This window comes from Moschus berezovskii, chromosome 23 (genome assembly GCF_049115385.1).
Source record: "Moschus berezovskii isolate FMDL1 chromosome 23, NW_MosBer_1.0, whole genome shotgun sequence".
NCBI classification, from domain to species: Eukaryota; Metazoa; Chordata; class Mammalia; order Artiodactyla; family Moschidae; genus Moschus; species Moschus berezovskii.
The window spans coordinates 19,776,237-19,796,215 of NC_142482.1; the positions used below are offsets into that span (position 1 = coordinate 19,776,237).

At 56.8% G+C, this 19,979-nt stretch overlaps 1 protein-coding gene across 4 annotated transcripts in view; it reads left to right on the forward strand.

Moving 5' to 3' along the window:
• Positions 1-19,979, forward strand: part of ITPR3 (inositol 1,4,5-trisphosphate receptor type 3) — a 67,436-nt gene that overhangs the window by 14,477 nt on the left and 32,980 nt on the right. For all 4 annotated transcript variants that reach the window (XR_016036091.1, XM_055407196.2, XM_055407197.2 and 1 more), the window contains exons 3-14: positions 12,121-12,242; positions 14,046-14,132; positions 14,773-14,931; positions 15,119-15,217; positions 16,026-16,109; positions 16,645-16,791; positions 16,988-17,083; positions 17,587-17,637; positions 17,847-17,989; positions 18,860-18,959; positions 19,048-19,208; positions 19,816-19,957. Coding sequence is in view for 3 of the 4 variants with exons in the window: in XM_055407196.2 (XP_055263171.2) it covers positions 12,121-12,242; positions 14,046-14,132; positions 14,773-14,931; positions 15,119-15,217; positions 16,026-16,109; positions 16,645-16,791; positions 16,988-17,083; positions 17,587-17,637; positions 17,847-17,989; positions 18,860-18,959; positions 19,048-19,208; positions 19,816-19,957 (1,391 nt within the window). In the remaining variant the exon portion in view is untranslated. The remainder of the gene's footprint in view (positions 1-12,120; positions 12,243-14,045; positions 14,133-14,772; positions 14,932-15,118; positions 15,218-16,025; positions 16,110-16,644; positions 16,792-16,987; positions 17,084-17,586; positions 17,638-17,846; positions 17,990-18,859; positions 18,960-19,047; positions 19,209-19,815; positions 19,958-19,979) is intronic.

Genomic DNA, 19,979 nt, shown 5'->3' on the forward strand with positions numbered 1-19,979 from the left:
CAGTGGGTGGGACAGGCCGGGTGCCCGCAGCCCTCGTGTGGTCTGTGGAACCCCTGTCAGCCGAAGGGCACCATCTTGTCAGGGTGGCCTCTGTCTTCACTTTTGTGGGGGCACGCGGTACTTCTCAGGGGCACACCCACTTTTGGCCAGGGGGCCTGTCCTCCCCTGACCTCCCCGCCACCCTCAAGCTCTCTGCGTGACTGGGTGTTTCCTGAGAACCTGATCAGCCGTGAGGAGGCCCAGGCTGAGAGCCCTGCTCTGTGCCGCCTGGTGCAGGAACTGGAGCCCATGGTGCCTGAGTCCCTCCTCCCAGCCCCGGTCGTGACCGTGTCCTCGGCCCCGGGCGGCGCGGGTTACTCCTGCCCGAGGGGGCTTGTGGTGCGGGTTCTGGCTCTGCTGTGTGGCTCTGGGCGTCCGCCTCCCTGCTCTGTGTGCCCTGTGGTCCGTGGGCTCCTCTGCCCGCCCCGCAGGCCTGGGGCTGAAAGCCTGCTGCCCCTGCGCCCAGCCGGTGAAGCTGTCATTGTGGTGATTCCCTGTGAGGCTGAGGCAGGTAGATGGATCCTGGGTGTGGTGGGCAGGGTGGGAGCGGGCCGGGACACGCCGGGCGGTGCCGCCTGTCTGCCCACGTGGCTGCTCCTTGGGGAGAGGTCAGCTGGGATTGTCCCGAGAGGGATGTGGTTGACGGAAGGAGCAGGAGTCAAGAGGGCCCTGTGGCCTCTGGGGCTGTTTGCCAGGGGGCCTTGCCTGTCTGTCAGAGAACGGAGGAAACGGGGTCCCCCCCCAGGCCACAGGGGACCCACATCTGCTGTTCTGCTTCCATCGTGTGTCTGAGTGGGCTCTTAGATCGCGCGTGCCTGGCCACGTGTCCCCTTTGTCCAGCCCCGTCTGGCCACACTCCCTCACTTTTTCCCCGACCCCAGGCCCCTCCCTGGTTGCCACCAGCACCGCCGGTGATCCTCATCTTTATCGGCCCTGCTCTTGATAAAGGTGGAGGTCTCAGGGTGCTCATGCGGGCCACCTACTTGGAGACGCAGCTTGGACCGCCCTGGTCCTGAAGTTGGGGGGGGGACAGTTAGGGTGAGGCCGGGGGCACACCGGCACTTCCCTGGAGCCAGAAAGAGGAGAGCTTGCACTTTTCTGCTCTGGCTGAGGGCTTCGCGTGAGTTCTTGGGAAGAACTTAGGACTGGAGGGCATGGTGTGGGTCCCGAGGCTGGACTGTGCTGGGGTGGTGGTGGGGAACTGGGGCGACAGGAGAAGAGAAGGTGGTGGTGTGGCAGTGCGTGGAGTCAGCTGTGTGGCGGGGTGAGGTGGTGGCAGACAGTGGGGCGTGGTGGGCCGAGGCTCGCCCTGGAGTTCCCGGAGACAGAGTTTGGGGCCAGTTTGTGACAACAAAACCTCTACTTAGCAGAACAAGTGCTCCTTTGACTTCTTGCCCTCCTCCGCCTGCTCCTTTCTCTTCCTCCTTATTGTCCCAAAGCCCGTGAGCAGGGCCCCCCCCAGCCTCGGGGGCTGCCCCGTGATCCCCGGAGACGCCCGGGGTCTCAGCCTCCAGCCTCCTTCCTGCCCCCGCTGCCCTCAGCCTGGGTGTCTGGGTGAGGCGGGCAGAGGCCCCTCTGGGCCCCGTGGGGCCCTTGTGGATCTGAGAAGAAGCCCACCCTCTGGGACAGGACAGGCATCCGTGCGACCCCCCAGCTGGTAGGTGTTCGCTGGAGTGGGAGACCCTGGGGTGAGAGGCATGGGCGCAGACCTCTCCAGCTTCAAGACCAGAGTGCCCCCAACCCTGGAGCCTGGTCTTTCACTGTTCTGTGTTTCTCCCGCAGACAGCCCTGGAGGGAGACCCCCCAGGGTGTGGGGGCCGGCAGGCGTCTAGAACTTGGCCAGAGCTCTCAGGAAGGGCTGGCCGTGTCCTGAGGCCCCCTGGGGGGCCTCGCCCTGGCTGGGAGCTGCGTCTCGCCCTCTCTACCCACGTGGTGGGTACCCCCTACCCCTGCCGACCCCAGAGGTCCCCAGGCAGGGTGGCCAAGCCCGTGAAGCCCTGGCCCAGCCTCCATCGGCCTCTAGTTAGCTCCCTGCTTGTGGTCTCAGCTCTGGTACCTCCCAGGGCCGTCCCAAGCCCCGACATGCTCAGGGAATTCTTTCCGGAGCTGGCAGGGCCCTGGGAGGCCCAGGCTGTGGGCGCCCCACTGTGTTAGGCACCAGGCGCCAGCCCGGCCTCCCTGGCCTCTGCTCCGCTGAGGGGGCCTCAGGTTGTGGCTCCCTCAAGTCCTGTTCTCCCGCTGGGCCGGGTCTGCACAGCCCTCTCCTCCTCCACGCTGGCGCGGGAGGCCCAGTGTGGAAGGATGCCTCCCTTCTCCCCGGGAAGCTTCGCGCTCACTTCCCTGCTACGGCAACCCCATATAGAGGGCAGGAGTCACCTACCCCATCCAGCGGGGGGCAGGTGCTGGGGCGGGGCTAGGTGAGGGACTTCCCTGTGCTTCACACTGGGTGCCCTCTGCCCCCAGCCTCAGGCCTCTGCTCTCCCTGCCCATCTTCCAAGCCCGGTTCACTGTTACTTGTATTGTTATTAAGATCCGTTTCAACTACTAAAAAGAATGGTAAAGAGAAAAATAACACACACCTGTGTACCCACCTGCCGTGGTTATTTCAGGTCCTCCTCATTCTTAAAGAGACAGCATCTTAAGCTGAAGCCCTCTGCGTCTTCCCCAACTTTTCTCCCTTCCCCCTCCCCGGAGGCAGACACTCTCAGAAAATGGGGTACCTCATCCAGGGGCCTGCTTTTATGCTTTTGCTACTATTATGTAGAGATATTTGTACGAGTTATGTAGGGTATTCTTTTCCATTTTTCCAACCCCACATATTAAAGGTAGCCTTCTGTGCAGATCTGTCTGCAGCTTTTTCGTGCTGCACTGTTTTGGGGGATTTGTCTGTATTGATCCCTGTGGCTGTAGTTCATCTGCTTAATTGCTGTGTAATACTCCACTGGGTGAGTCAGCTGCAGCCCTTTATTTGGTTCTGTTGTGATGAACCTTTATTTCATTTGAAGTTTTGACAGTTGCCAACAGTGCCGCAGTGGGCACCCGGTGAACACATGTCTCCCTGAGCTTGTGGGCAAGGGTTTCTTGGGTGTTTTCTGAAGGGAGGTGACCCCTGTGGGTGGCATCTCTTCTGTCTCTCTAGGAACGGCCCCTGCTGCCTTCCTTGGGGGCTGTGCAGGCTCACCCCCACTCACCCCCGACACACTGTGGGTACCCTTGCTGCAGCCCCATCCTGGTTTTGTCCCACTTAAATGTCTTCCAGCCCGCTGGGTGTGAAATGGCATCTCACTGTGGTTTTAATTTGCATTCCTCTGACTACTAGTGAGACAGAACATCTTTTCATATGTTTATGGGGTACTTACAATTTTATTCTTCATCTTTTCTTTTTTTCCTTTTTATAAAATAAATACAAATACAGACTGTAGGATCCAGATGAGAGCCCTGGTGCCCCCACCCCACGCTCTGCTGTCCCCATTTCCAGGGACAGCCCTGCTGGAGAATCCAACTAGGTAATTTATTCATCCGGTTACACCTCAGAATACGGTGCAGATATCCGTCAGGAACTTGCTCTCACACCCTCTCCCATCTCCATTGCTGTTCCTCTAGGTAACCACTTTCTTTTGTTTCTTACGCATCCTCCCATGGTTCTTCTTGCAAATGCAAACATATGTTTAGACTCCCCCCTTTTTCACGCTGGGGTAACGTTGATTTTGGGGACCATACCCACAAGGCTTTGGTATCGTAGTTCCTCAGCCAGGAATCAGGGGTCAAAGCCGTGTCCCTTGCAATCAAACACTGGACCACGAGGGAAGTCCCTGGGGTAGTATTCTATATACTCCGTTCTATATCTTTGCTCTTTTTACTTTGTGAGTCTTGCTGTGGATAGATCCTACTGGAGACCTTTCTATATTAGTACATAGCGATCTTGAACTCTCTTCCCTTTTTTTTTTCTTTTAAAAACTCACTTGTATCCACATTCCTGGACAACTGTGAAAACTGTTCCTACAGATGATCTAGTTTTAAGCATTTCAAAAATATTTAGTTTTTAATTGTGGTGAATAGCTACACAAACTTTACCATCTTATTCATTTTTAAGTGTATTGTGTTCAGTCACTAAGTTGTGTCTGATTCTACGACTCCATGGACTGCAACACACCAGACTTCCCGGTCCTTCACTATCTCCTGGAGTTTGCTCAGTCTCATGTCCATTTAGTTGGTGATGCCATCAAACCATCTCAACCTCTGTCATCCCCTTCTCCTCCTGCCTTCTATCTTTCCCAGCATCAGGGTCTTTTCCAGTGAGTTGGCTCTTCATATCAGGTGGCCAAATCATTGGAGCCGTTAACTTCAGCATCAGTCCTTCCAGTGAATATTCAGGGTTGATTTCCTTTAGGACTGACTGGTTTGATCTCCTTGCAGTCCAAGAGACTTTCACAAGTCGTCTCCAGAACCACAATTTGAAAGCATCAATTCTTCGGCACTCAGCTTTCTTTATGGTCCAACTCACATTTGTACGTGACTACTGAAAAGACCATAGCTTTGACTATATGGACCTTTGTTGACAAAGTGTACAGGTTGTGGGAATTCTGTGGTAGTTCAGTGGTTAGGACTCTGTGCTTTTATTGCTGAGGGCCCCTGTTCAATATGTGGTCAGGAAACAAAGATCCTGCAAATTGCACCGCCTGGCCAAAAAAAAAAAACCTGTATATATGTACAGGTCAGTGGCATTAAGCCCTCTCTCATCAGCCGTCACCACCGTCCATCCACAGAACTGCTTTTCCTTTGGAAAAATGAAGCTCTATATCCTTTAAATAATAACTCCCCATTCACACCCCATTCCCCCCACCCCACCCCACCATCCGACTTCCTGTCTCTATGAATCTGATTAGTCTAAGTACGTCACATGAGCCGAATCATACAGTACTTGTTCTTTGGGTACTGGCATGTCTCACTTAGCCTAATTGCTCCAAGGTTTACTCAGGTTGCAGCCTGGATTTCTGACCCTCCCCTGCCACAGCTCCACAGCTGTCCCTCACATGGCTCCACTGTAATGTATTTAACCAGCCCCCTGCGATGGGCCACGGCCTGTTTCCAGTCTTTATCATTCTCGACACTGTTGCTTCAAGACCCTTGTCTCTCATCTCATTTTTTAAAACTGAGGTTTGTTTATTTATTAATTTTTGGCCGCGCTGGATCTTGTTGCCGCACACGGACGTTTCTCCAGTGGCAACACAGGGGCTCTTGTCGTGGTGGCTCTTCTTGTTGCAGAACAGGGGCTCTAGGGCGCCCGGGCTCAGTGGTTGTGGCACACAGGCTCTGTTGCCCCACGGCATGTGGAATATTCCCAGACCGGGGATCAAACCCGTGTCCCCTGCATTGGCAGGTGGATTCCTAACCTCTGGACCACCAGGGAAGTCCTCTCGTTGCTTTGTCCAAATGTGACTGTGCTGTTGGAATGAAGGTGGTGGTGGTTGTTATTTAATGTAGGACCAGTGGCGAAATTGCTGAGTCCAAGGGAAGGGATGTCTGTGGGTTCTGATCCAGACTGCAAATTTGCTCCCCGATGGGGTGGTCCCGTTCAGTGCCTCCCCCAGCAGTGTAACCAGAGAAGGCAGACCCATTCACCCTTTCCATCATTTCTCTGCTTGCTTCCCCAGGTCACCAAGTGTTGTGCTTATTCAGGAGCGTTTTGCTCACTTGGCCCATCCCGCCACTTTCTCCCCTCCCCCACCCCCAGCAGCATCCTGGGGCTGGTGTAGATTCTCCACTGTCCCCTTTAAACCCGAGTATCGCGGTCACACCTTTATTTCTCATCCCGTCAGCTCCTGTAGTGCTCGGCCTGGTATGCACCTTCTGCCAGCCGTGCACCATTTAAGTTTCCCGTCGTTAAGGCTGAATAAGCTTTGCATTCTCTTCTGTAACCACAGTGGCGTCTTCAGGGTTCTGTAAGTTGAATCTAAATGTTAAAGATTAGAAACAGGTGTTCCCATGATTTACGCAGAGCTTATGGGTAATTGCGGCTGTGTAACTTTCTTCCCTGTGCTCTGTTCTCGTCTCCAATCCCCTGCTAGTGCTTTGCGACCTTGGTTGAGCAGAAGAACCACTTGGGATTGGGAGTGCAGGTGGGGTGTGCCTTTAAAAATGCATTTCTCTAGGCTTCACCCACTGCCCAGGTCTGTGGGGGACCTGAGAGTTTCTGTTCTTTTAATCTCCCAACTCCTCTGGATGATTCTACACAGTGGTTTTTGGAGTATTATGTTCCATAGTCAGGAGGAGAAGGGTACGACAGAGGATGAGATGGTTGGATGGCATCACCGACTCGATGGACATGAGTTTGAGCAGGCTTCGGGAGATAGTGAAGGACAGGGAAGCCTGGCATGCTGCAGTCTGTGGGGTTGCAAAGAGTCGGACATGACTGAGCGACTAAACAACAACAGTCAGTTTCTGGGAATGTCAGTTGATTTTCTTTAATAAATGAATATCCTCTTGTCTGTAGCCTCACCAGCCCTATGCCCGGCACCCCTGGTCCATGCCCAAGCACACAGTCCTTACTGTAGGAAGCCTCCTTGGACCCCAACTTTTTTGTCCTTTGATTCTGCTGCTCCTGTGTGGGTCCAGTCCCCTGCTGCCCTTACACCTTTCCTTTTCTCCTCCCTTCTGCCCTGCAGTCCGGTGAAAAGGAAGGTTCTGGCCTCTCCTGGGTTTGGGCAGGGCCACCTCTGTGCAAAGAGCGAGGCAGAGTGGAAGCAGGGAGATGTGCATAGTGGTGAACCTCAAGCATTAATTAATTTATTTATTCATTTTACTTTTTGCTGTGAGGGGTCTTCGTTGCTGTGCACGGGCTTTCTCTAGTTGTGGTCAGTGGGGGCTACTCTCTAGTTGCAGAGCACAGGCTCTCGGGCACATGGTCTTTATTAATTGTGGCTTGAGGGCTCAGGAGTTGTGGTGCATGGGCTTAGTTGCCCCGTGGCATGTGTAATCTTCCTGGACCAGGAATCGAACCCATGTCCTCTGCATTGGCAGTCAGATTCTTAACCACTGGACCACCGGGGAAGTATCCCACAAACATTTTAGTGGGCTCAAATCATTTATTCATTTAGTAAGCATTTTTTTTTACTTGCATTTCTCCTCTGTTTTTTAAACCATTTAAAAAACTGATGTATAGTTAGTTTACAATGTGATAGTTTCAGATGCATAGCAAAGTGATTCAGTTAAATATATATGTATGTATGTGTAGGTGTGGGTTTCCCTGGTGGCTCAGACAGCAAAGAATCTGCCTCCAGTGCAGAAGACCTGGGTTCAACCCTGTGTGGGGAAGATCTCCTGGAGAAGGGCATGGCGACCCACTCCAGTTTCTTGCCTGGAGAATTCCATGGACAGAGGAGCTTGATGGGCTAAAGTCCATGGGGTCGCAGAGTCGGACACGACTGAGCGACTAACACTATACACTATGTGTGTGTACATATATTCTTTTTCAGATTCTTTTCCACTATAGACTATTGCAAGATACTGAATATGGGTCCCTGTGCTTTTACAGCAGATCCTTGTTATTTGTCTGTTTTTGTGTATAGCAGTGTGTGTATGTTAATCCCAGTCTCCTAATTTGTCTCTCCTCCCACCCCAGCCCTCACTACTCACTATCTTCACTAACCCCTTTTGGTAACTGTAAGTTTGTTTTCTGTATCTGTGGATCTATTTCTGTTTTATAAATAAGTTCATTTATATCACTTTTTTAGGTTCTGTATATGTGAGATCATATGGTATTTGTATCCCTCTTTCTGACTTCACTTAATATGATAATCTCTAAGACCATCCATGTTGCTGTAAACGGCATTTTTTATTGTTGACTAATATTCCATTGTTTATATATACCACGCCTTCTTTAGCCATTCATGTGTAGATGGATATTTAGGTTGATTCTGTGTCTTGGCTATTGTAAATAATGCTGCTGTGAACATTGGGGTGCGTATATCTTTTTGAATTAGAGTTTTCTCCTAAATATGCCTGGGAGTGGGATCAACAAACATTATATGTTATGTATTGTGCACAAGGCTCTAAGGGAGGATCTGTGTAAGAGAAAAAGACAAATTTGATAAGTTCTAGGTAGCAAGTTTCCAAGAAAGATAAAGAGGAATTGGGAGCAGGGAGGGATCACTTCTGGTGTCAAGTCTCTGCTGGGATGCTCCAGGGCATTGTGTATTCTTCAGATCCAGGTTCTGACCCCTTGTGGGCCGTTAAATCCCTGTCATGGGGTCAACCATCCTTCAAAGAATGGGATAGAATAGCATAAGGTTGCGTCTCCTAATTCATCCAGTGAGTTGTAAACGTGAAGCTTTTTTATTTCTGCTGCTGCTGCTGCTGCTAAGTCACTTCAGTCGTGTCCGACTCTGTGTGATCCCATAGACGGAAGCCCACCAGGCTCCCCTGTCCCTGGGATTCTCCAGGCAAGAACACTGGAGTGGGTTGCCATTTCCTTCTCCAGTGTGTGAAAGTGAAAAGTGAAAGTGAAGTCGCTCAGTCGTGTCCGACCCTTAGCGACCCCACGGACTGCAGCCTACCAGGCTCCTCCAGCCGTGGGATTTTCTAGGCAAGAGTACTGGAGTGGCTTGAATTCTATTTGGTTCTTTTTCTGCTGTGTCACATTTTATAGTTTCCTGTTTCTCTGCAGAGATCCTCAAGCTTTCCTTTATTGATTTAAGCAGAGTTTTACAGATGATGGCTGTGTCTGAAGTCTCTTCGTGTCTGTTTCTAGTGTCTTGCTTTGTGGGTTTGTTTTCTCTTGTGATGTCTGGCTCCCAGGAATTCCTGATTACCTTTTACTGTATATGGGTCATTGCATTTGAACATCTGGTCTGAGGGGCTGTGGACCAGGATAATGGTATCTTCCTCCCGAGAGGACGTGGATATCCTGTCCCCAGATTCCTGGGGACACCACCTGTCCAAGACACGAGCCTGAAGCCAAGCTTGAGTTTGGGGTTCCTGGCACCATCCAGGGGACTCCGTGGTGCCCTAGTTGCAGGAAGAAGCTGTTCTCTGGGGTCACCTGTGCTGGGGGTATAGCCCTTTGAGGTCCCAGCTTTTAAAGGGAGGGTCTCCTGTTATACTTCCCACTTTCCCTGGGCCTGGGCTTGAATATCTGCCTTGTCACCTGGCAAAGCCATCCAGGTAAGAGTTCGTGTTCTCTGGACTCAACAAATGCCCAGTAAAGTCACGGGTGTTTATGCACATCCTTGGTTCCCCTTCTGATCTTCTGTTTGGCTGGATGACCCCTCACTCAGTTCTTGGCATGTGCCAAGCTGCTTCAGTCGTGTCCGACCCTTTGTGATCCTGTGGACCGTAGCCCACCAGGCTGCTCTGTCCATGGAGTTCTCCGGGCAAGAATACTGGAGTGGGTTGCCATGCCCTCCTGCGGGGATCTTTCCCACCCAGGGATCGAACGTGCGTCTCTTGTGTCTCCTGCATTGGCAGGCAGCTTCTTTACCCCTGAGCCACCAGGGAAGCCCTTCTCAGTTCTTTAAGAAGTCTTAAAATAATACACGTTTGAGAAATCTGGTTGCTGTCGTTGTTTTCTGGTGAGGTGGGTCCAGAATGGATTATAACCAGGGTTCTCTGCCCTGTCAGGCCTAGAGCCTACTCATCACCACTAGGGACAGGAAGTTCCCATTTGTTTCATGAAACGGTGACTCCGCAGTCTCTCTCCTCGGTGAGTCAGGTCGGAAGAGTGAGAACTCTGCTTTCGGGCACCCGGGGCAGCGTCTGTCTCCCTCCTTTTCTCTTCTCTGCTTTGGGTGTGGTGGGGGTCAGCTGGGTGGGAAGGGGCGGGTTGTACCTCATCACCAGGGCCATGGGTCTACTGCCCTTCCTGGCTGCAGGCTCACTCAGGGCCTGGACTGACCCCTCCTGTCTAAGTAGACCAGCCAGCCAGACTCAGAGCCTCCCTTTAATATTATAAAGTGAAATTAAAAAACAGTACAATCGAGTCATATGCATATTTATGTAATATAAAGTGTGTGGGGGGTCTAGGGCCAGGATCTGAGTGAGCCTGGAGCCTTGGGGGGTAGGGTGGAGGCATTGTGGGGGGAGGGTTTGCGGGTAGAGAACACGGACAGTGTAATGCCCCACGCATGACAAGAGAAAAAGGACAACAGTGATAAGCAAGTAATACACAGATTTTATAAGGAAATCTTTGGCACAACTAGAAGACTCGAGGCAGCAGTCAGAGCTGGCCTCTGAATCACGAGTACCGCGGCCACAAATGCAGGTGGTGGGTGCAGCCATGTGATACCTTCTCTGAAACAGCACAGATCTCCCTGTGAGGTTTGAACAACACAAAGGACAACACAGATCCCTGTTTGTATTAGAGTTGCATTCCTGGAAAAGTCAGTGTTTGCTAAAAGCATGCAAAAAAGACTGTTTCTGCGCACCACGCTGGACCCAGAGTGCGCCCGCAGTCGTCCACCTGTGAGTGGGTGGGACCCCTTTGTGTCAGGGCGCTGGCGCCTAGCATCCCTGTCCTGCCCACTACAGGCTAGCTGTGACCTCACTGGTTGGGACAACAAAGATCGTCCCCTCCCATTTCTAAAACATCCCGCTCCCCCAGCTCCTACTGGGAACTGTAATGTGGTGACCAGGGGACCAGGAGCCCTGAAAACTCCCATTTGGCCTGGAAAAGCAGGAGGACTTTGTGGAGGGGGTGACCCCGCAGCTTCCTGAAGGTTGGGCAGAACCCTGTGAAGACATACTCTGTGCAAAGAACTGAGTGTTTCCGAAGTGATGCCCTCTCTCATGCTGGTGGTACCAGGGTGGGTGAGCTAGGGCAGCCTTGGTGGCTCTGTCTGCTTATGCAATTGTCTTTTTCCCCCTGCTTTCAAGGAAGTTCTGTGTTCTCTGAACTTTGCCTCACTTGGTTTCCCTTCTTGATGACCAGGGCCTCTGCCTGCTTGTGGGCTAGGCAGAAACCCTAGTTTTGTTTTTAGTTCCCAGGGGCTGTAGGACTAGCTTTGACCAGAGTGGGGACGTAACCTTCCCTTAGAGGGTAGAGGGAGGGGCCTGACGGTGGGGGTGGCCCGTGTCTGTGATTTGCCTCCCCCGGGGCCCTGTCTGGGTTCCCAGCACAACCGTCGTCCTCCAGTATTGCTGCCAATCAGGGAGGCACAGGGGCAGCCTGCGAGGGGTCTTAGAGGCCATGAGCTCAGTTCTGTGCTTTCCTGGGAGTCCCTCCTGTGACGGAGAGCTCACTGCCTCACGGCACGGCCCGTGGTATTGTCAGACAGGCCCTGTCCCCATGCACCCCAAATCCTTCTGTCTCTTCCCACCACACTTTAGGGTTTTCCAACTCATGCCTCCTTTCCATAGGTAGAAAACTCTTAACATTCTTTCTGGAGTTTGGGCTTATGAAAATCATTGACGTTGTATCTATTTCCAAAATAAAAACCAGCTAATAAAGAACCTATTTCTGGAATTTTAATTGGCTCTGTCTTAGGTTGAATTCGCTAGAATCAGAGCCTAAAAGGAAGAATTATGAAGAAGGGGTCCCAGGTGGAGTATCAGGGAGTCTCGCTCCTACAGGGCAGGGACGAGCCAAGCTAGGAGGTAGTTTCAGGGGAAGAGAGGCCTCAGGTTGATCCCATAGGGACCAACAGACAGTCTCCTCCTGCCGCAGGATGGAGGCCACCTCTGGGGTGGGATGTATTGATAACTTCCCAGGGACCTGTGGGCAAGATAGTGGTGGGCCAGAGAGGGATGCTGCTGTGAACCGTTGGCCGCCAGAGTACAAAACCTGGACCCAGACCAGGCACAAGAGGGTCCTAAGGGCTTCTGATAAACTTCCCATGGGGAAGAGGGCATGCGTCCGCCCCCAGGTGAGGTCCTGTTCTCAGACCTGCTTCCCGGCCCCTCCATCCTACTCAGCACAATCCAGGATGCTTCAAGTTCTCCGAGGGTCTTCCAGCACTGCTTCTTCACCCCGGTGGGGCCAGGAGCAGTGGTGGGGGGCAGAGCAGAGGCAGGGTTTGCTGGGCTGCAGGCTGGGGTCTTCCCGGAGCCCCGTGTGAACCGATCTCCCTCCTTCTGCCCCCCGCCTAGACTGCCTCTTCAAGGTGTGCCCCATGAACCGCTACTCGGCCCAGAAGCAGTACTGGAAGGCCAAGCAGACCAAGCAGGACAAGGAGAAGATCGCTGACGTGGTGCTGCTGCAGAAGTTACAGGTATGGGCCTGCGGGCGTCTACTTCCCTGTGTGTCTCACGAACCCGGGCACACGCGCAGGGCTGCCGCTCATCAGAGCCGACAGGGCCTAATGACAGAGTCCTGAGGTTTGACCCATTCGGCCAGAGACTGGTGTGTGTCGCTGTGAAGGAGGTGGGGGTCTGAGCCCAGCCAGAGGCCCACTCATCCATCGCTGTGTGCCAGTTAGAGGCAGGTGTCTCCTCCTCCAGGCCGGTGCAGCCCTGTTCCAGGACCCGTGGCGCAGTGAGCTGTGGACTGCCTTCAGCGGGTCTTAGCTAGGCCTTCGGCGGGTCTTAGCTAGGACTTCAGAGGGACGTCATAGTGCAGTGAGAAACCTGGGCAACTGTACATGGAGTTACAGGGGCTGCTAGAGAAGTGGTTTCAGCAAACCTGACTTGAGAACTAGTCTTAGCCTCTCCCCTCATTCTGTAGAGTTGGAGCCTGGGCCCCTTCAGGGGGACTAGGCTGTTGTGGCCATCCTACAAGTTGGCATGGAGCTTAGATGGTCCTTGGGTCTCTGGCCCAAGTTGTTGCGTGGTGTGAGGGCCCGGTGGTGGCTGTCAGGCCTCTCGGTTCACATCCTGGTTAGTTCTCTCCGGACCAAGCTCGGGGCCCTCAATCCAGTGGAAGCGAGTGGGAGGCTTAACCGGGGTCAGCAAGGTTGTAGCATGCTGCTGGGACCCTCCTCTGGGCCTGGGGCCCCGCCCGCTCCCACCACCAGGCCGGCCTTGCTTCCAGTATCCCCTTCCCTAGGAGGCGGGTGTGAAATGGGGAAGGAGAGGGCCCGCCCCACAGCTGTGAGCCGTGCTGGGGAGAGGGGGCTGGCTGTAGGCTGCTGAGCTCTGTTTTACCCGAGACCATCTTCACCCCCACTGGGGCTGTTGTGAGCTTCTTCCCTGCTGCCGCCGCAGGCCCAGGCTGGGCTGTGGGTCTGGCAGGGTGTGGGACATTCACGTGTGTGCAGATCCTCAGCACCACATGTGCTCACACTGCCAGGCACTGAGGTTTGTGCAAAGTCACGTACCTGGCACGGCGCCCCCGCAGCCACCCTCCCAGCAGCTTCAGGCCTGAGGCCCGGATAACGGGACTGAGGAGATGGAGGGGGCAGAGGGACCGCTGCTTTAGGAGAGCTGGTGTGATGGAGGAGACAGCGCCCCCCAGCAATCTGATGGAGGAGGCACAGTGTATCCTCAGGCAGCTTCCAGGCTTATGGGACAGAAGAGCCTACAAAGGTGTCCTTAATGGGAGGCAATCCAAATCCTGGAGGACCGGAGCTGGGTCCTTCAGAGCTGGATGTGGCCCGTCAGGGAAGGCTCCCTGGAGGTGGTAGGCTGGGAGCACACGCAGTGCTGGGGAGGGAGAGTTGCAGAGGAGAGGGAGGAGGAGGAAGAGGAGGGCGTGGTGCCCAGCACACCTGCGGGGCTGGGCCAGGGCTCTGAGTTGGGGCCCCAGGACTCTGGTGTGACGGGGAGGAGGCCAGCCCTCGGTTATCTGCTGGGGGTGTTGGGGCTGTAGGGGGCTCAGGGGCCTGTTGGCTGCCCCCCACCAGAGTGAGGTGGTGGGAAGGGGGCAGAGAGGAGGGCCCTAGTGCCCCAGGCCGCCTGCCCTCTGCACTCTGAGCCTCATTCTCCCGCAGTAGCGAGAGGAACAGGGCAGGTGGCCCGGGGCGGGCGGGAGGGGCGTCACTCTGGGTGCCGCGGCCAGACCTGTGGGTGAGGGGGGTCGTGCCCCTCCAGGAGCGGGCTCCTGGGCCCGCCCTCCACCGCGGTGTGTGTCTGTGCAGCACGCGGCACAGATGGAGCAGAAGCAGAACGACACGGAGAACAAGAAGGTGCACGGGGACGTCGTGAAGTACGGCAGCGTCGTCCAGGTGCGGGCGGGCAGGCGCCGGCGGGCTGTGCGGGCCAGGGGGCAGGCGCGGGCGGGAGGGTGGGCGCGGGCCCAGGGGCAGGCGCGGGCTGTGGGGGCAGGTGTGGGCAGGCAGGTGTGGGCTGAGGGGCAGACGCGGGGCAGGGGGCAGGCACGGGGCAGGAGGCAGGCACGGGCTGGGGGTGCAGGCGTGGGCCGAGGGGCGCTACCCGGCCAGCCTGCGGGGGCTGCCCGGCCACCTCTGGCGTGCCCGGTGCTTGGGAGCCATGTCCACGGGTGTGTGTGTGTTCAGCGTGTGGGGCACCAGTGCAGGGCCTGGAGCCCCAGGGGCCGGGCTCATGGCGTGCTTTTGTGGCCTGGGCGAGTTGCTTCCCTTCCCTGGACCTCTCTGTTCCCCATCCTGACGATCAGGCCAGCGGTAGTAAATGCTTTTCTCCAGCCGTTACAGGGTGACGGGAGCTGATCCGAGTACGGTGTTTAGAGCAGTGCTTTTTGTGTGATCACCTGGGCGCCAGACTGGGTGTGGTGTGAGTGTGCGTGTGGTCATGTTTGTGTCCTGTGTGTCCAAGGGCCCCGTGCACCCCCTGCTCTGATGGGCCGGCCTCCTGGGGCGACCTCACCCCCTCCCTGCCGCCCCCCAGCTCCTGCACATGAAGAGCAACAAGTACCTGACCGTCAACAAGCGGCTGCCGGCCCTGCTGGAGAAGAACGCCATGAGGGTGACACTGGACGCCACAGGCAACGAGGGCTCCTGGCTCTTCATCCAGCCCTTCTGGAAGCTGCGGAGCAACGGGGACAACGTGAGGATGGCCTGGGGGGAGGGCCCTGCTGGAGGGCACAGGCCGCAGCTCCGGGGGGGGCTTCTACAGGGTTCTTGGCGTGGGGGCTGCACGAGCCCAGGCCCGTTTCTCATTGGGCAGAGCAACCAGAGAGAAGCCTGGGGGCCCGGCCCTCCGCACCCTCACCCTGCTCTGTCGGTCCCCGTAGGTGGTAGTGGGGGACAAAGTGATCCTGAATCCCGTCAACGCCGGGCAGCCTCTGCACGCCAGCAGTTACGAGCTCAGCGACAACGCCGGCTGCAAGGAGGTGAGCGGGGAGGGGGAGAGAGGGGTGGGCTGAGGCAGGCTGGGACCTGGGACGCATTGCAGGAGGGCCTGCACCTGGCCAAATGTCTCTCGAGCAACAAAACCCAAAGAAACTACGAGACTAAGTGTAACAGCATGCATTCACAGCGGGGGCAGTTAGGATCGGTAGGATGCAAAAAGGCCAAAAGCCAGCTGCTCTTTCTGAGACACTGGGAGCGAACGCCAGGTGCTGGGCGTGATTGCTGCACAGGGTACCAGCGAGGGGGCGGCAGGCCGCCTAAGCCACGCCTCTGGCCCAGCCCGTGGAGCCACCCCCACTCTCACCCTTTATAAGACGAGCTAGCCGGGCCCCTGGGGCTTGTTTCTGCTCCCTAGGGCTGCAGTGTGAATCCCACTGAAGCCTTGTCTGAGCTGGTTGTCTGGCCTCTTATTAATTTCCGTAGATTAAAGAGTCTGGGGCCCCTAGCTGGTAGTCGGGCCGACCCTGCAGTGGAGTGTCTACATACTCTGTCCCCGCAGGGTTGCTCCCTCTGCTCCTGTCTACTGCTGGAGGGGCTGGGTGGGCCTCCCTGACCCCCTTCCTGTCTCCCAGCGTCTGCCCACATTCTCCACCCCACAGAGCGGCCGCCCTGGGGCAGCTGGGCTGGGGCCTGGGGGCCCTGGTTGGGGGCAGACACCCCCTCCCAGTGATCATTAATGGGCGCTGGGCTGGGCTCCCCTCACCCGGTCTGGGCCTTCAGCCCCGCCCACTCCCTCCGGGGCTGGGGGCCTGCCCAGCCTCACTCACGGCTCTCTGCGTGCTTCCCCAGGTCAACTCTGTGAACTGCAACACCAGCTGGAAGATCAACCTGTTCATGCAGTTCCGAGACCACTTGGAGGAGGTGCTGAAAGGGGTAAGGACTGGGGACACCACTTCCCCTGCCACCCTGCGCGCTCACGGCCCCCCTGTCTGCCTGTGCCCGCCTGCCGGGCACCCAGCTCTGCTCCCTGTCTGGGCACCCCTCCAGCCCTCCTACCCCGCAGGGCCATCCCCAGCCGCCCCTGCTGGCCTCTTCTCCGTCTCTGGCCTTGAAACCCCTGCTCTACCCACTCCCAGTCCTGGCTGAGCTCACTTTGTTTTCTGGGAAGGGGCCGTGGGTGCAGATCCTCTGAGCGCTCTCTCCCTTCACCCACGCCTCTCTACAGTTCCAGGCCAGGCCCCTACCTTCTGTCCCATGCCCTCTCCGGCAAGGATGCCAGGCTGCCCGGTCAGGGCCTGTGCCTGCCAGAGTGGGCACTCAAACGCGCGGGGTTCCCCTGCCCGTGGCCGCCCTCTTCGGGGGTGGGCTGGGGCTCCGTGTGCCTGCTGGCTCTGGAAGGCGTCTGAGACGGGTGGGCTCGCCCGCCGGGAGGGTCCCCGGCCGCCCTGAGCCCACGGCCCACCTGCAGGGAGACGTGGTGCGGCTGTTCCACGCGGAGCAGGAGAAGTTCCTGACGTGCGACGAGTACAAGGGCAAGCTTCAGGTGTTCCTGCGCACCACGCTGCGCCAGTCCGCCACCTCGGCCACCAGCTCCAACGCCCTCTGGGAGGTGGAGGTCAGAGTCCCGCTTCTGGCCCTGGGCTCCCTGCCCCTGCTGGGTGGGAGGTCACCCCCACACCCATGCACACACAGCGTCTGTCTCCTCTGAGCCCCTCCGCAGCCAAGGGGCCAGAGAGGATCGCAGAGCCACCCACCCAGAGCCCTCCGGGCCTGCAGTGTTCCTCCCATGCGTTTCTTCCTGCCTCGTCCAGGTGGTCCGCCACGACCCATGCCGTGGAGGAGCTGGCCACTGGAATGGCCTCTACCGCTTCAAGCACCTGGCCACCGGCAACTACCTGGCTGCTGAGGTGGGTGGGGAGGCAGAGGGCATCCTGGGAGCCCCAGCCTGGCATGCAAGAGCGTGTGTGCCTGGCACACGCCTACACGAAGACTCACATGTCTGTGGACCCTGCTTTATTTGTGCTCATTTATCTATTTAACCGGTATTTGTAGTCGTGCTCAGGTGATGATAAGTCTCACGGGTATGATGATGCCCCTGCTCTGTGCTAGCAGCTGTTCTAGGCCCTGGGGCTACAGCAGTGAGCACGACTCCCAGCCCTGGTGGAGCTTAACGTTCTGCATCCGTTTTTGTCCATGATGCACAGGCTTGTGTGTATTGGGACATGTGTGTGTGTGTCCGTCCGTCCATCCAACTGTGGGTCTGTGGAGGGCAGTGATCTTGTGGGTGCGTCCTCCAGGGCTGGCATGAGTCCTGGGCACCCCTGGGAGGGTAGGGGCTGCCTGCCCCAACCCAGGGTCGTTTTGGAGCGGGGATCATGTGGATAGCTCCCCATCTTGAATCTCTGAGCAGGAGAACCCCAGCTACAAGGGTGACGCCTCTGATCCCAAGGCAGCAGGCATGGTGAGGACCAGGGGAGGGCTCAGGACCGGGGGAGGGCTCGGGGCCGGGGAAGGGTGACCGTGCGCGGCTCTGGGGTGGGGGGTTGGGGAGGCCATGAGACCCTGGGAAGCGGGCTGGAGGGAGAGGGCCTCTCGGGTGGGATCCTGAGTGATTTTGGGGGGCCTGAGAGGGGGGAAGGGCTCCTGCCTGAGTTGGGGTCCCCGCCCCAGGGCGCGCAGGGCCGTGCAGGTCGCCGGAACGCTGGGGAGACGATCAAGTACCGCCTGGTGGCTGTGCCCCACGGCAACGACATCGCTTCCCTCTTCGAGCTGGACCCCACCACGCTGCAGAAGACCGACTCCTTCGTGCCCCGGTGGGTGGGCACTGTGGGCCTGGGGTTGGGGGGGTTGCCTGGGCTGGTATCCGGACCCCCAGTACCCCCTGCTCCTCTGTCCTTCCTTGCATGACCCGTCCCTCTGGAGATCCAGATCCGAGGCAGCTGTAGGGAACTTACCACCGCCGAACTTGGCAGCACCCTGGGTGCTGCCTTCTCTCCAGTGTTCTTTACAGCCAGTTGGCCTGGGGCTCAGGACACATTGGGTGCAGGGGATGGACTCCCTAACCTTTAAGGTCTTCCAAGCTGGAGATTTTAGGATGGAACATCAGGAAGCTTCCTGGGTGTCAGTCAGGCTTTAACATTGACCTCAGGCAGCTGACTTGGTCACTTGGCCCTGACATGCTCACCTGTGTAGTGGGATTATTGAGTTACCCATCAGAGGGCTGATGGGAGGATTAACCAATCCCTTATCTGCATCTTGAGGCCAGATGTACTTGGAGGTTCAGATTGTTTTTCATTTCTGAAAGGTAATTGTGTTTCATAATCAAAGACATGACTTTCTGATGCAAGATGCAGGCATGTTGACACTGAACGGGATACATAGTGTAAATAACCTCATTTGTGCAAATGAATTTGGGTCCCGAGCTTGCACGCATGCCTGGGCTCTTGGAGCTTGTGGTTCTGGGGAGAGTGGGCGAGGTGTGAGGGCCTGGGAACTCACGGCAGTTAGCGCTGGGCCTGGGGTTTCTCTCCTCTGGCTCCTTACCTGGGGGGGTTGGGTGCACCCTGCCCACGGCTGCTGGCTGTGGAGGCAGGAGGAAGACGCAGGATGCGGGGGTTAGAGCCGGCAGGTGGCCGGGAGGTGCTGCGAAGCACTCCCTGTGCTCGGCCCTGACCCGCCTGCAGGAACTCTTACGTCCGGCTGCGGCACCTCTGCACCAACACGTGGATCCAGAGTACCAATGTGCCCATTGATGTCGAGGAGGAGCGGCCCATCCGACTCATGGTGTGGGCCCTGAGGGCTGGGGGCCAGGGGCTGGGCTGGGGCCCAGGTTGGTCCTCCCTGGAGGCCCTGCTGACCTGTGTCCCTGCAGCTGGGCACCTGCCCCACCAAGGAGGACAAGGAGGCCTTCGCCATCGTGTCGGTTCCCGTGTCCGAGATCCGAGACCTGGACTTTGCCAATGATGCCAGCTCCATGCTGGCCAGCGCCGTGGAGAAGCTGCACGAGGGCTTCATCAGCCAGAATGACCGCAGGTGGGCCACACGGGCAGGGTTCCAGGGGCTCCCAGAGAGCCTTTGTCCTCCTGGGGTCGGCGTCTCATGGACGAAGGCGTCAAAGCAGAAGCCGGACAGGCTGGTGGGGTGACAGGCGGGGACTAGTCCCTGTCGGGTGCTGGCTGACTTTGGGCTCACCACTCACATGCTCCAAGAACCAGCTCTGTGATGGAGTCATCATTATTACCCCTGTTTCACTCATGATGGGACTGAGGCGCAGAGAGGTTCAGAGACTAGTCCGTGGTCACACAGCTAGTAAGTGGCAGTCAGGATGGAAGATCAGAGCCCTTCACACCAGACACCCCACGTGTGCCCTACTGGCTTTTCTCCAGGTCGGAGTATCCTGGGATTCTCTTGTCTAGAGGGCACTTTGGAATCCAGGGTGGATGGGGGCAGGGGTGTGCGTGGAGAGCTGCTCAGGGTGAGGCTGGGAGAGAAGTGGAAGGCAGGTGTCAGGCTGTGTGCTGTGACTGCAGGGCTGGCATGTGGGGAAGGGCTGGTTGCCCCTGGGGGCATGTGAGGGGGGTCCTCGGGGTGCCCAGGGTCAGCCCTTCACACTCCTCTTGCCTGGTGTCCCTTTGTGAAGGTTTGTTATCCAGCTGCTGGAGGACCTGGTGTTTTTCGTCAGTGATGTCCCCAACAATGGGCAGAACGTGCTGGACATCATGGTCACCAAGCCCAACCGCGAGCGGCAGAAGCTGATGCGAGAGCAGAACATCCTCAAACAGGTGACCGTGCCCACCTGGGGCT